Source organism: Oenanthe melanoleuca, chromosome 2 (assembly GCF_029582105.1).
Source record: "Oenanthe melanoleuca isolate GR-GAL-2019-014 chromosome 2, OMel1.0, whole genome shotgun sequence".
In the NCBI taxonomy this organism is placed as follows: domain Eukaryota; kingdom Metazoa; phylum Chordata; class Aves; order Passeriformes; family Muscicapidae; genus Oenanthe; species Oenanthe melanoleuca.
Window position 1 is genome coordinate 67,782,103 of NC_079335.1, and position 14,418 is coordinate 67,796,520.

At 37.2% G+C, this 14,418-nt stretch overlaps 1 protein-coding gene across 15 annotated transcripts in view; it reads left to right on the top strand.

The window, feature by feature from the left end:
- COBL (cordon-bleu WH2 repeat protein) overlaps nucleotides 1-14,418 on the top strand; it is a 155,747-nt gene that overhangs the window by 75,112 nt on the left and 66,217 nt on the right. For all 15 annotated transcript variants that reach the window (XM_056483122.1, XM_056483123.1, XM_056483130.1 and 12 more), the window contains one exon: nucleotides 7,172-7,369. In XM_056483122.1, the coding sequence (XP_056339097.1) occupies nucleotides 7,172-7,369 (198 nt within the window). The remainder of the gene's footprint in view (nucleotides 1-7,171; nucleotides 7,370-14,418) is intronic.

A 14,418-nucleotide genomic window follows, 5' to 3' on the forward strand; every position in this document is an offset into this window, starting at 1 on the left:
GTTTCTCACTCCTTCACAAAACACACAGTGACAGAAATTAAATCAATTATGCATTACCAAGATTTGTAGCAAGTGTATTTCCACTACATTGAGTTGAGAGTGACTTGTCAGTGCTAACAGCTCTGAATCAAAGAAATTGTTTCTCTTCTTTTTAGCAAGTTCCTCAGCCGTGATTCACAAGGTCCACAGGGTATGAGCTTGCTGGTTACAGCAATGAGTTCAGTGTCCAGACTGATAGGAGAGGACACAAAGGATTATATGTGTGTGCCTTCCAAACACCCATTTATACATTTGGGTCTTCCCATTAGTACCAGGCAGCATTCCACCTGCTCTCACCTTCTGAGTTACTGAGACATGGCTGCTCTATTCTGTCAAGAAAGATTGGTTGTTGCTAATTCTGTTGGAATGCTACTTTTTCTTTTTTTTTTAAATGTGAATTTGTTTGAAACACGCTGTCACTTACAGAAGAGGTGATACAAAGACAAAAATATAAATCAGGTTAGCTTGTCTTCCTTTTTTTGCATCTATTGCTACAATGGAATAAATATATTGTGTCCATTTATTTTGATACTGATTGTCTCTTAATACAGTTTGACATAAATGAATTTGGGTAGCAATAATAGACAAAGGTTTTATTAGGCATGAAGGGTATCTTGACTTGAGAAAATCTGAGAAGTAAAACAGGAAACAGGAGAATTTGTTTTGAGGAAATACATTGAATTTTAAATCACAAGAAGTATTTTAAAAAAAGCTTTAGTTCTCAAAGCATTGAGGAATTCTCAAAGCACAGATCTGTCATAAAATCTTTTAAAAATATAACTGACTTTGACAATCTCTGAGTTGCTTGATTAATACACATTGTTGAACTCCTAGACTTGTATTATACTGCTTTATATGTTCTGTGGTACTTCCTTTAATTTTGGAGAACTCAGATTAAATTTCTCATCTGAGAGTGGCAGAATACTGAGGGAGGTGCTAGTAGTGGGTGATACTGCAAATGTTTCTTTATGTTTGCAAGAGTTTACAGACATGTTTATGTTTAGCTGGAATTCGTGTATTCCCAATCCACGTTTTCTAACCTCCTAATGATTTGAGTAAAATATTTATATTCCTAAGCTTCAAAATATAATATTTGACAGATCATTAAAAAAAGTAAGTAGCTTATGTGTGGGTTTTTATTTGTGGGTTTTGCCATATTCATTCAGTATCCAATGATTTTCAAATGGAAATTAAGTTTTGAATATTGCTTCATTTCTTTTATATATATATGAGGCGTAAGAAGTATAAAAAAAACTAAAGAAGCTTCTTGGAAGCTCTCTCTGGTTCACACCCTTGTTGTCCTCAGTGTGGTGGAAGGGGCCAGAGACAATACCCATACTTGTTCCCTACTGAGAAATTCACAGTGAATCTAGGCCCCTTGGTGTGTTCTGGAAAATCTTTTTCCTGGAGGCTTCCATTTTACTAGTTCCTTTCCTTGGGAGGTTGTTCTTTCAGCTTTTCTACTGGAATAGAAATTGGACACCACAGGAGTTGCAGAGTGTACATGAATCAGATGGAGCTGGAAACCAAGGCTGTACTCTTAGCTGTGGAGACCATTTCCATCACATCAGCTTACCTAAGTGAAGAGAAGTAATCAGATAAGCTTCTAGGAAGGGAAGTTATGCTTGAGGGACAAGGAAAAAATTAATTATAAAGACAATTAAGAAGAAAAACAGCATAATTGCAGATGGTGTGAACCTGTGTCATAGGAAAATTTTTGTGACCTCTGCAGTGACAGATTGGCAGATCTGTCACTTTAGCACTGAGAGATAAAATGGATGATCTTGTATGGGAAGTGACTGCCTTGCACCTAGCACTGCTAGGATTTCTGATCGAAAAACTCTGTACTAAAACAAGAGGAATGTGGTCAGCCACACTGAGGGAGAACTGGCAGGGGCACAGGAGACAGAATGTTCTCAGACATCTCTGGTTCTGGCTGTGTAAGATCTGGTGTCTACCAAATGGGCCCTGACCACAAGATCTGGAACTGCTATCTAGATGCTCTGATAGACTCACAAGTGTAAGGTAGCACGTGTTGTACAGACTTCAAAATATAACTCAAAACTTTTACAGTAAGAACTTGAGAGTCTACTTGCCAGGCATATGAAGTCAATACAGTACTCCTGTGTAAATAACTGTTATAAGAATGAAATAGTTTCTTCTCTTTTATTACTATGATGTGAGACCAGATAATTTCCTACCAACAGCAAAATGCAGTGAGATAATAAAGCAAGTAAAGTAAATTGCATAAAAAGGCTTTTTTTTTTTTTTTTTTTTTTTTTTTTTTTTTTTTTTTAATGGTTCAGAACAGGAAAAGGTTAATTTTTTTTCTTCTGACTGCAGACCGTCAGCACAAGTGCTTCAGGGAGTACAAGAAAACAAACTGTATTCAGTGTGGCTGGTTAAAAAGGAAAATCTGAGTAGTCACAAATTTTTGGGGGTTTTTTTGCTGAGTTTTTTTAACTGCGTCTCCACGCGATCTCATGACTGCAGTATAATGCTTCAGTTTTGAAGCAGAAGCTGGGATTAATTCAGTTTCTGTGTTGTCAATTTTAGTGCAAATTTAGTGTCAGTAATATCAGTGTCATGTCAGGGAAAGCAGCCTCTAAGTTCACTTTGTGCAGTAGGTCTGACATAACCTGTCTGGCATTTTATATGGCCAGTTGTAATCAGTTGTGCTATCATTCAGCTAATCAATAAAAGTTTGCATTAACGGAGTTTAAATGTCTAACAGGCATAAATATTCTTGCTGTCACTGAAAAGAAGGATTTGTTTGCCTGCTGTAAATCATACCTTTCATATTTACCCACAGCACACTTGTAAAAAAAAAATTATATCCTTTATGATATTTTATTTTTTGTTTCTATTTTGGAAAAAATAAAACCCTTACTCTTTGCTAATACATCTGGTACTTTGAGTGCTTAAAAACAGCTCAATTGATTACTTCTGATTTAAAAATTTCTGAGAAGGAAGTTGCATAACAAGAATGGGAGCTCAAATATGTGAGTTTTGGCAAAGAGCTGCGGAAGAAAGGCTTGTCTGTAGCAACCTCGCAAGAAAAGAACTTGACATTTTGAAAAATTTTTATTGACCAGTGTGAACAGGGAATAGGAAGTCAAATCACTCTCACAGGCAATCTGCAGCCTCTTCCTTGCTGACCTTTAAATGCCACTTAGTGTCATCAGAAAGTCAAGGAAATGCTAATAACAGGGCTTTGGGTAAAAAAATTATATATAAGGGACATCTTTTAAAAACAATTGTAAGCTGTTTTCCATTTTTATACACATCTGGTTTTGTAGAACAGTGTTCTCACAGCAATACAGTCACAGTTTTAATAGATTATTCTTACCTTTATTTTTATATGACTAAGATTTTCAAAGTATCCATAAGATACCAGAACTTCTGTTTGTTCTCGAAAAGGAGGTAGTTTGAAAAAGGTATTTTACAATTTCATTCTAGATTTATGACCTTGGAACAGAGACTGGCCTCAGCATTAGGCTCTTAATCTCTTGTATTGAGTTCAACAGGCTAGGGGACTTCAGAAGTCTTGTAGAAAGCTGACTGCTTGTTGTCTTCTGATAATGAGGGTGATATAGAACCTCACCAGGTTACTCTTAGCCTTCCTACTTCTGTGTATTTAGCAGTCCCTATTTGCCTTTCAAAAATGTCTTGTGCTTCAGTACATATTCCAAACTGATGTCCACCTAGTATCTCACCTGACTGCTGTCCTGTGCTGGTCTATGTGGTTTTGTATTGGGTTAGCTTTAATTCAGAGGGAAAACCCCCAAACCAAACTGTTTCTTTTTCTTGGTAGTTTGCATTAATTAATTGCTGTTTGAACTGGTCGCAAAGCGCTCGAGCACTAGTAGCTTAACAAAGACTCTGATTTTGCAAGTTAAGAGACATTTTTGAAAGCTCTTTATATTGAATTAGTTTCCATAAATTTTCTTTCATGAATTGATTTTTTTTTTCCTTTTTCCTTTTTTTTCCATTTTCTTTGTTATGAAACACATGGATTCTGTGAACTGATTTGGATTCTGAGAAGAGTATTTGTGCTAACCTGCTTGTCAAACGAAACAGAGGATAAGGGCTGGCTTTTTTTAGCCAGCAACATTGGCTTCAGTTTCTCGGCTTGGCTTTCCTTACTTACACTGCTGTAATTTGAGTAATTCAATCAGTTCTTTGATAACAAATTAGAAAAACAAGAAACGAGGGATGGTTGGAGTATTTGGCATGTAGATATCATGTCTCTGCAATTTTGCTTGATTAATGTTGTATGCTCTTAATAGTTGCTAAACTGCCTGAAAAACAAACTTCCAAAATCCCATGATTTGAAAAGAAATTGCATTGCATTTAACCCAACATAGAGTATAAAAGCTGGATCAGGTGTTGTCTTTCTGTATTAGTTATACAACAAAAGACGGGTCATGCCATAATCACTTGTGTCAGTGTTTTGTGTCCAGGGTTGTTTTTTTTCTCTTAAAGCTAATGAAAATGGCTACACACATGGGAGAATTTGAAGGTCTGCTTCCAGTTAGGCAGAGCTCTTGTTGTTGCATGAGAGGGCTTTCAAAACCAGTTCAAAACTGTCCTCATTCCATTCCCTTGGAAGCTGGGGCGAGTTTTTGTTTTAGGGCAAGTGTATTCACATGAGCATTCTTGAAATGCTCTGTAAGGCTGGACTGGGAAGAGAAAACAGATGAGTTTGCAAAGTTGGGGTTTTTTTTCTATCATTCAAATTTTTTTATTAAAAACTTCTTATAGTGTCATGGAATTATTACCTTTCCCCCCACCCAGTATCTTCTGTTAGGAAATCCAAGCTTCAAAACAGAACAAACCAGCTTTAAACTGTTTAGTTGTTCGTCACTGTATTCCTTCCCAATGACCTGTAGCTTGGAAAAGGATTCAGGCACAAGATCTTGAGATAAAATTGAATATGCATTTTAAACTGGTTATGGCCTATCATCTTACCAGTACTCTGTATTTGTTGTGCAAGGAGGGAGGTCTTAGGGCTTTTTTATTATTTTCATATATCTTTGTCTAAAATTTCTCCACACTTTTATGTAGAAGGCTAAAGAATTAAGAGTCAAAGCATACCTGCAGAATCCGCTTTGAAATTGTTTTGTTCATTTAATTTTTTGTAAATGTGTGAAAAGAGGAAACTTCTTTGTATTTCACTCTATGAACCCATCATTTATGTAGGAACAAACAAACTTTATTTGATAGGACCTTGTACTGATAATAACTTAAAACTTGTAGCTTACAGATGAGATCATTATTTTTTCCACTGGCCTTATAAGATACAGGGCCAAGACAAGACTGCTTCTCTGTAAGAGTTTACCTAATCTTTTAAAAAATACCTTCTACTTCAAACTTTTTTCTTCATTTCCTAGAAGGGTAAAGATGCTATTGATGCCATTCAATTCAGAGAAACTGGTGATGTAAAAGATACAGCAAACACTGTTTGCTGTCAGAGAAGGCTGGTATCATACTCCACTTGTGCTAAATACATTATTCCAAGATCAACTGTGCTGTGCAGAGTGCAACATAAAAGTTAACAAAAGCATCTAGGTCCGTAATTGGTATCACACACGCAGTAAGTGGAGGACAAGGCACAAATCTGTTTCCATCTCAGTTGCTTTCACAGGAGAACATGTAACTTTACCAGGCAGTAAAGGAACCTGTATTGTATGTCTTTTTGCTCTGCTCTGTTTTTTAGTCTTAATGCTTTATCAGTGCTTCCTGAATGATCCTAAAAGTAAATTAATTGTGTTTTTAAGTTTGCTGCCCTGTGTTTTCATTTTTTTACCTAAGCTTGCACTTGGCACCTGTGGAAAGAATTTTAGGGGTTTTTTAAAGTAATGGCATTTGGGGTGGCCTGTAAGTTTCCTGCCAGTATGTATTCTGTGGTTTTGGACAAAATTCCACCAGAGAGCTTTATGTCCTCTATGGGAGAGTTTTGCAAAATTGTGGTAGCATGTTCTGTTGTGATAAGAACAGCATTATCAACCATGCTCATCAGTCTATGTTTCCAGAAGAGCTATTCAGCTCCAGGTCATGGTGAAGTGGTATCAGTGGTGATTCCACAGAAGATATTTCTGGGAAGAATTTACAGTCAAATAACTTAATTAAAATTAAAATCTTCAATTTAATATGGAAGATTTTCTTAATTAAAAAAAGGAGAAGGTGACTCAGATTTTGAAGGAAAAGTTTTTGCAAGATTTTTATTAGCAGAGTAAAAAAAGAAATATTGAATTTAAGAGTAAAAAGTAAAGTTAAAATGCACATTTTAAAGCGGTCCTAGTTCTAATCTTTCATATTTGTTGATTTCCTACTATGTGACTGTATATGTTTCTGTTTGTATATTAATATAAAAATGTGTTAAGATTCTGAAATCCATTAAACTTTTTCCATTGATTTTACTCAGTTTTCAATGAGAACTAAGGTAATTTTTTGCAGTAAGGAATTACTGAAGTAGTTTTCTGTTTCTCTTTTCATCTGGGCCTGGTAGAAACCAGAGTGATGCCTGTCAGTAGCACTTCTTCTCACCAAGTTAAATGGTTGTTTTCAATAAGTTGTAAGTGGTTATGCTTGATTGTGCATGTAAATTGGAAACAGTTTAATGGTAGCAGAATTTCTCTTATGTAAATCTGCAGAGAAGACTCCGGTAAATCAGGCAGATTGATAACAAAATAGACAAGCCTGAGACACTGACAGCATTTTATTAATACAGTGTTCTCGTTTAAGAGTAAATCTTTCTTCCAGAAATGTGTAGCACTTGTAATTTAAATGCAACTGCAAATGCATTTGGGTAACGGTAATTATGTGTCTTGATGTGAACTTTATATTTTAAATAGCAAGCAGCAGCAGTGTTCCCATCAATACTACTGTTAAACCACAGTAGGTGCTTATCATGCCTCCTGTCTTATTAATACTGCCTGTAAGCTTTGTTCCAGTTGACCTTTGGAAGTTTCCAGAAGTTAGAATTTGCAATTCAGCAGGTTTGGCAGAAGAACATACATGATTATTCATATCGTTGTTTAAACGGTAACCAGATGTGTCTTGTTTTTCTTCTTTCTTTCCCATTGTTTTTGGAGAGTGATGTTAATCCAAGATGTTAATCCATTTACAGGGTTTTTCCACAGCACCAAATTCCCCTTCGGTGAATTCTCGTTCCAGTAGCCTGGGTTCATCACTGTCCCTCGGAAACATCTCTGGAATGACAGCAAACCCAGAAGGGAAAAAGCGCAGAGCACCTCCTCCACCAGTTGCAGCTCCACCGGTACTGCCGAACGCGGAGGTGAGGGGACAGGAGAGGACAGCAGCACAGGTAACAGTGACACAGCTGGATGGGCTCCTTTGTTTGCTGTGCTGGGTGCCATCCATTCACTCAGCAGTCCTAAAGCCGTTCACAGGTTAGCCATTAGCTACAGCTGACAAAACTCCATCTTACGAGATAAAATTATAGAAAGTCTTAGTACACTTTTACTGAGCTCTGTTGAGACTGCCCCAAGCTTTCTGCCCTGTAAAGAATCATTCTAAAACAGGAAAGTTTTGTAAAGCAATATGCTTAGAGAAGGAGAGTAAAGAAAAATTAAGGTAGAAAAGCTGGAAATTGTATTAGGTATCCTTACTGACCAGGGCAGTCCTGGAGAATGAGTGAGAGTTCTAACACAACACTAAAACCTTCAGCACACTGTTCTGTCTAGATACTTGTCAGGCTAGCACTTGTATCCCTGTCTCCAGTGCTGCCATGGGATAGCAGAATATCTGCTCTGTTTTCTGAGTTGTGCCATGTGACCTTTTAAAGCAGTGCTCTGGTTTTGCTTTTATAAAAGGTCACTGTTCCGCTGTACATTATGGAGAATGAAACAGAAATGGGGGGAAACCTTTCTGAGGACCTAAGCCTTTGAAAAGAATAGAGCTAAGGGAAGAGGAAATTGCTCTTGCTTTTATAGTGACACTCAGGGGTGTGTTACTAAACCTGCAGAAGCACATGAAGTCTTCTGGTTCCACCAGCCACTAGTAGTATTATGGTCTAAATGTAAACCGTAGAAATCAGCTTGTAAAGTTATACAGGGATGCCAAAGAAGAGTGCAGGGAACCAGTATCACCAAAGCTGTGTAATGTGCAGTGACTCCTACCTGCTTAGGGCTTGTTGCCTCTACAGCAGACTGATCTTTGGAAAGCAAACTATCCTAGTGCAAAATGGAGTCAGAAAGGAATCTTCGAGTTCACTACAGAGAAAGTAGAGGAGGAGCCTGGTGTTTGGTCTAACTCCTATTTATCTGCATTAAGACATGTTAAACACCTTCTCAAGTGAAGCATTCTCTAAGAAGAGTTGATGCACGCTCTTGTTAAAGTATTGTGGATTTTATTTTCACATTCTTAGGTTATCTAAGTATGATTGCTGGAACATAGTAGTGTTTTGTCTTTCAAAATTGGTATAGATGCCTTTGAAATAGCACTAATTTGTGGATATAGCTAAAGAGAAATAAAAGCACTTTTCTAGCAACACTTTTGCACTTTTCCCGTTAAAATTTCCTTTTGAAATTCCTATGTAAATATTTTTATGCAGGTTTCTTGCGTCCCCCAGAGTTAATGTGTTTAAGGTAAATAGATCTTTTCACACAAAAATACTATGGCATTATAACTCCTAAGTTTGTGTAAGTATGGTAATCACAGACTGCATAGTTCTGCCATTCTCTTTGGCTGATCTCCCTGCAGTATGGCATTGAGATTCTAAATTGTTATGTACAATAACACTGCAAATCTGAACTCTCCTTAAACATACTAACATTTCTATTTTCAGCATGTTAGAAACAGGTTAAAATGCTGGTTTTCTGAAGCCATTTGTAGAAAAATCTGTATTTTTTTATACAAGAGGTATAAAGTACAGTATCAACTTCAAATTCTCTTAGTCTGAAGGAAAAGTTATGTTGAAGAAGGGAAGCAGATGAAGGTTGTGTCAGAGGATTTTCTGTAACAAATTTCATTTTAGGCAAAAGAAATGTCCTGTGTAGCTGATGAAGTTGGTGAAGACCACACCACAGTAGAGGTGGTAGAGTACATTTGGCTGCATTTGTTGAGTAAAGGACATCTTTCTGGAAATGATGGCATAGGTCAAAATGTTAGAAAGTTATGCTGTGTTTCTGAATCTCCCAGCCTGAATGTTGCTCAGATGCTGCCATTTACTTTTAACAGGAATGCAGTAGAATTGAAATAAAGCACGAGTTCCATGAAGCAATCAAAAACTGAGGAATGAAATTAATTATTCAGTATTATGGGGCAAAGTAGCAATGGAGATATTGTTTATAAGAAAACCCAAATAGTTCCATTTTATCTACGTGCAGACAAGCCAGTTTGCTGTGAAAATAGAGTAAAAAATCTCTGGGTGTAAGTTTATTTCTTTAGTTTATGGGAAAGAATTAGCACTGATCTTTTTTTTCAAGGAAGGACGTCAATTCCTTATTAATGGACTTCCTTCCATAAAAAGATAAGATGTTTGTTTAGAAAACTTTATTTATGTGCGACTGTTACTAACAGGAAGATCCTGCAAAAGGGGAACATGTTTATTTCCAGTGAAGCTAGCACACTAATAGAAGATGAAAAGGTGGTACTCTGAACTTTCAGAAGGTTTTTTCTTTTTTAGCTGTCTGGTTCCATGAAATTGTGTAGGAAATAAAGTATTGTAGCTGTTATGAACACCTGTAACTTTCCAACCCAATCAGCCTGTTATTTTTAACCCATTGTTATGTTCCAGGCATAGATGATTCTGTGGGGTTATATATATATCTTATCTCCCTGCCTAGGGGTCCCAAACAGAAATTTCCATGTGTAGGAAGACTGGGGTGTTTTAGTTTATGCTGTACATTTAGATTTTCTCCATTCACTTTTCTGCATAGGTGACTCACTGCAATATATTTTACAGTCTTACAGTTTTTGTTCCTGTAGAGCTTAGGATCATTTATCTCCTTGTGGATAAGGCTCCTGCAGTAACTTTATTTATTTTTTGATGCAACAACATTAGTTTTCCATGTCTATTTAAAGGTAATGTTCCCTCTGTAAATGTTTTAAATCTACCCTAGAAAATATTAATTTCTGTTCAGAGTGTGCTGAACATATGCACTAAGTAGTTTGCAAAGGAATGCAGAATCAAGGAAATGAGTGTACAGATTTCTTCTCTGGACACTTCACCCCTGTTTTTTCTTAAACATCCTCCAAATGGTGCCATTAGGAATAATGGGAAGTCACTTGAAAAAGTAATCTTCAACAGGTTAGGGTATATAACAGTTCCAGAAAAAAATCCAGAAGGTTTGATGCTTGTGAAGCAAGGAGGTCCTCTCCTTTCTTAAGGTGCAACACAGAGCCCACACAATCTGAAGAGCAGAGCAGAACAATGTAGGGCTGAGTTAAAACTGAACACCCTGTGCAGTCTCTATTGTCTCTCACAGCACTCCAGGAGATGTGCTTGCAGAATTTCTGGCCCCCCCACCCCCAAAAAAGCATGCACCATATCAAAAAAATATAAGAGAAGACCTGTATGAGTATGACATTGTAGACAGAGTGCACAGAGAAAAGCCACAGGTGAAATCTGACGGAATTACAGGCATCTCCTTAAGACACTTGATCAATTATCTCTCTCTAAAAGAAATGCATAAAAGAAATGTATTTTTCTTGGAAAAAAATACCCTTTTGGAAGAACCTGAAAGAACAGTGAACTTGAGTTATTTGAGTTTCTAGGAAGTCAAGAGTATTGTGCACTGGCAGATTAGTTTATGGGAATAATTACTTTTTTAGTTTTTTTAACATGTATGCGGAAATGCAGAAACGAGTGAGGGTTGTGATAAAGTTGGCCTTGGGCTTTTCTTCAAGAGCTTTGTCTATAAAATGCAATGGTTTATTCAGAAGTTCATGGGGGTTTTTTGGAGGCAACACAGAGTTAGATGAGAACTCTTCAGTGCCTTCATGAGATTGTGATAAAGGAGCTGTGTGTTATTTCAGCTGCTACCGTTTCCAGAACAGAAGCCCTGTAATCTAACAGGAGGCATCAGGGATTTTTTTTTACTAGCCAGTCAAATTCCTGTACTAATAGAACAATAGAATTATATACCAGATACAGTATTCTTCCATTTGTGTCATAGACTTTAATTTTAGTTGTTATGTGGCAAGACAGTGGGCTTAAATAAAAATAATGTGTTGATGTTTTTAGTGCAGGTGAAAAACGGGACTCACACTTTTAGAAGTTTGTATTATAAACCAACACAACTTTCAGGCTTTTTTACATGTTTGTGTAGTCTCCTGTATGTTGCTATAGACATACTAATGTATATAGCATGCTGTGAAGTTTTATCCTGCTTCTTACATTCCTCTTTTCTCCATTTAGATCTCAAAATTGGGTTGCTGAGGACCATTGTTGACTCTGAATTATTGGTCACGACCATATTTTAGAGCAGAATACTTGCACTCAGTGTTTGATCAAGGCTAATATTTTCTCACCAATTATAACATATTTATTGAAGAGTGTTACTCACCTGAACAAAAAGGCAAGAGAGCCAAAAGAGATCCACAGGCTTACTCTCATCATTTCTGGCAGTTTTCTCTCCCCCATTGCCCATAGTTAAAATAAACCAATTCTATGCCTAAATGAGAAGTTTGGCTTTAAGAGAATCATTATGTGAACAAATGTAAATGAGATTTTCATATCTTTCCTGGAGAAAGTAAGATACACTAAAAATTTGCCAAATGTCTGGCTTATGTAGAAGATATTTTCAGTAATTGCTAGGATTTTGCCATCTTAGTTGATGATCTCTTACACTGGCCACCACATAGGATGGTGTTTTTTCCTTTTCCTTTTCCTTTTCCTTTTCCTTTTCCTTTTCCTTTTCCTTTTCCTTTTCCTTTTCCTTTTCCTTTTCCTTTTCCTTTTCCTTTTCCTTTTCCTTTTCCTTTTCCTTTTCCTTTTCCTTTTCCTTTTCCTTTTCCTTCTCTCCCCTCTCCCCATCCTCTCCCCATCCTCTCCTCTCTCCCAAAGTATGCTGCCAGTGCATATTGCACTTGAAAGTGCACTGATACTGCTGGCAGTCTTTCATAGGAGTGCTGCAGAGCTGGCAGGACCCTGGGTTAGGCATCCTATCCATTTAGTAGCATTTTCATGCTTTTGCTAAGGTTGCCTTTCTCACAGCAGAATTTGTGTTACAGTACTATTTATCCTTTTTATGTAAACCAATATAAATAGAATACACCAGGGATTGAAACCTTAGGTCCTCCCTGTTTGGTTGAGGTTGTTAGCAAGCGGGTCAAAAGGAGGAAGAATACTCCAATGAAATGTCCTTTCTGGAAGCCATTGAATTTGTACCTGTCTACAGGCAGCCCTGAAACACTTGAAATTACTCTGAAAATGAGTACAGCATGTAGTGAAAACATACCTGGGATTCATTCTCCCAGCAAGAACCACGGAATAATCTTCAAGCAGTAAAAATAAAGTAGAGGCAATAATGTAGGAATATTTTAAAATTGAAATCATAATTAACAGACTAAATTTTTTTTCAAAGTGTTATTGACCTGTAGACTCATCCAAATTTTTAGAATCAGTCCCTGAATTTTCAGTTCTTAAATTTCCCATGTGTATCTGTGTATGCTACAGGTATGGACTTGGAAGCTGCTGGGAACTATGACTCATAATCTTCCTTAGAAATAACATATATTTTAAAACAGTGGCCAAGATTTTTAGAAATGGTTAGCTCAGCTGTCCATAATTAGGAAGCTGATTTTGGAGCTTGATGTTTTTTGAACTTTTAAGATGTCAGAAGCTACGTCTGGTTGCTCAGCAACTCAGTATCTGGCCACTGTGATTTTAATATTGTATTATTTTTCAGTGTGCCACCTTCTGTCACCAAAGGAGTTTAAATTGAGGTTGTTAATTCAAAAATCTGAGCAAAGCAAGCATTTCTTCCGCTAATGTCCCCCCAGCACAGCAGGGTTTTTGCAGAGTTATCTTTCATGCATGTTTGCACAAAGTGATAACCACTCATCCACCTTACTTCTTTATAATCTATTGCCACGGATTTGTGGTTAGCAGGCTGCAAGGATAATCTTGATTGATACGAAATCACACTGTTACTGTTGTTCTCCTCAGGTTTTCAAAATCACCTATTTCCCTGTGGCTGCAAATGAAGCCTTGAAGCCATGGGCACACATCCCGTAGAGCAGTGTAGAGTGAGTTCTTGCCATGTACATCCGTGTCAGTATGGATGCCACCAGTAGAGCTCTCTGTCTGTGTGCCTGTGAGTCTTGAATCTGCTTTGTCCCTGGGTATTTCTAATAAATCTGATATTTCAAATAATAAGACTCCTGCAGTTGGCTTTCCCTCTGAGAAACAGTAGAGTCTTTAGGAAGAACCTGTGTTTGTGTGGATGACAGCCTTTTTTCCTCACAGATTTTCTTTGACTATGAGAATCGTCCTTTGTAAGAGAAGCATGATAGCAGCAGGCCCTGCAGTTGTGGGAAGCTGAGGGACAGAAGGATCACAGCTGAATGAGAGCACCTACCACAGCTTCTCACTGAACTGAGATTTATTGTAGCCAGCTGTCTAAAACCCACTTAATTAACATCACCTCTAGAAGCACAGTACTCGTACCACTTCTTTTCTTCTGCTTCCTCTTTTGTGCTGTAATGTATTATTGTCCAAATTTCAGATCAGTGTCTCAAGAGGAAGAGTTTCAAATTAGTTTAGATTTATCTGGGTGGTAGATGCTATTTTTTGTAGAAAGTATGGCAGTCAGGCTTGAAGGAGGGGTTTGATTTTTGTACTGCAGCAGGATATACCCATATCGTTTATGCTATGGGTATTTTCTTCCTTTCTACCTTGTACTTTATATCACTACTTCTGTATAAGGTGCAAGGTGATGGGCAGTTCATGGGGACATGGAACAGATGTATTCTATTTTAATAAGAAACCCAGAATCCAATGAAAGGGTGGATGGCTTCAGATTACTTATCTCCCTTTCATAGGTTACACCTAAACCAGAAATGTCTACTAGAAATCAACAAGATATGAATGCATGCTTTTTTTATCATCTTTTAGAGAGGAAGGGAGGTTTCTCTTGACTCAAAGGTCTTCTGGGTGAGGTCTTCTCAACCTTTTTCTTATGACACATTTCCTTTCTCCCTTAAGTGTTCTGTGAATGTATTTTTGTTTTGCTTTGTGGTTTTTTTTTCTATTCTGTGGAGCATCCAGAAGTCTCCTTTGAGAATAACAGATACATTTTTTTTCACATTCTGAGGAAGGATGCAATGAATCAGATTATGCTGTAGGAAAAATCTGTTTTTCAAAACGTGCCTCTTATTTCTACAACCTACTGTATCTTCTAGGTCACT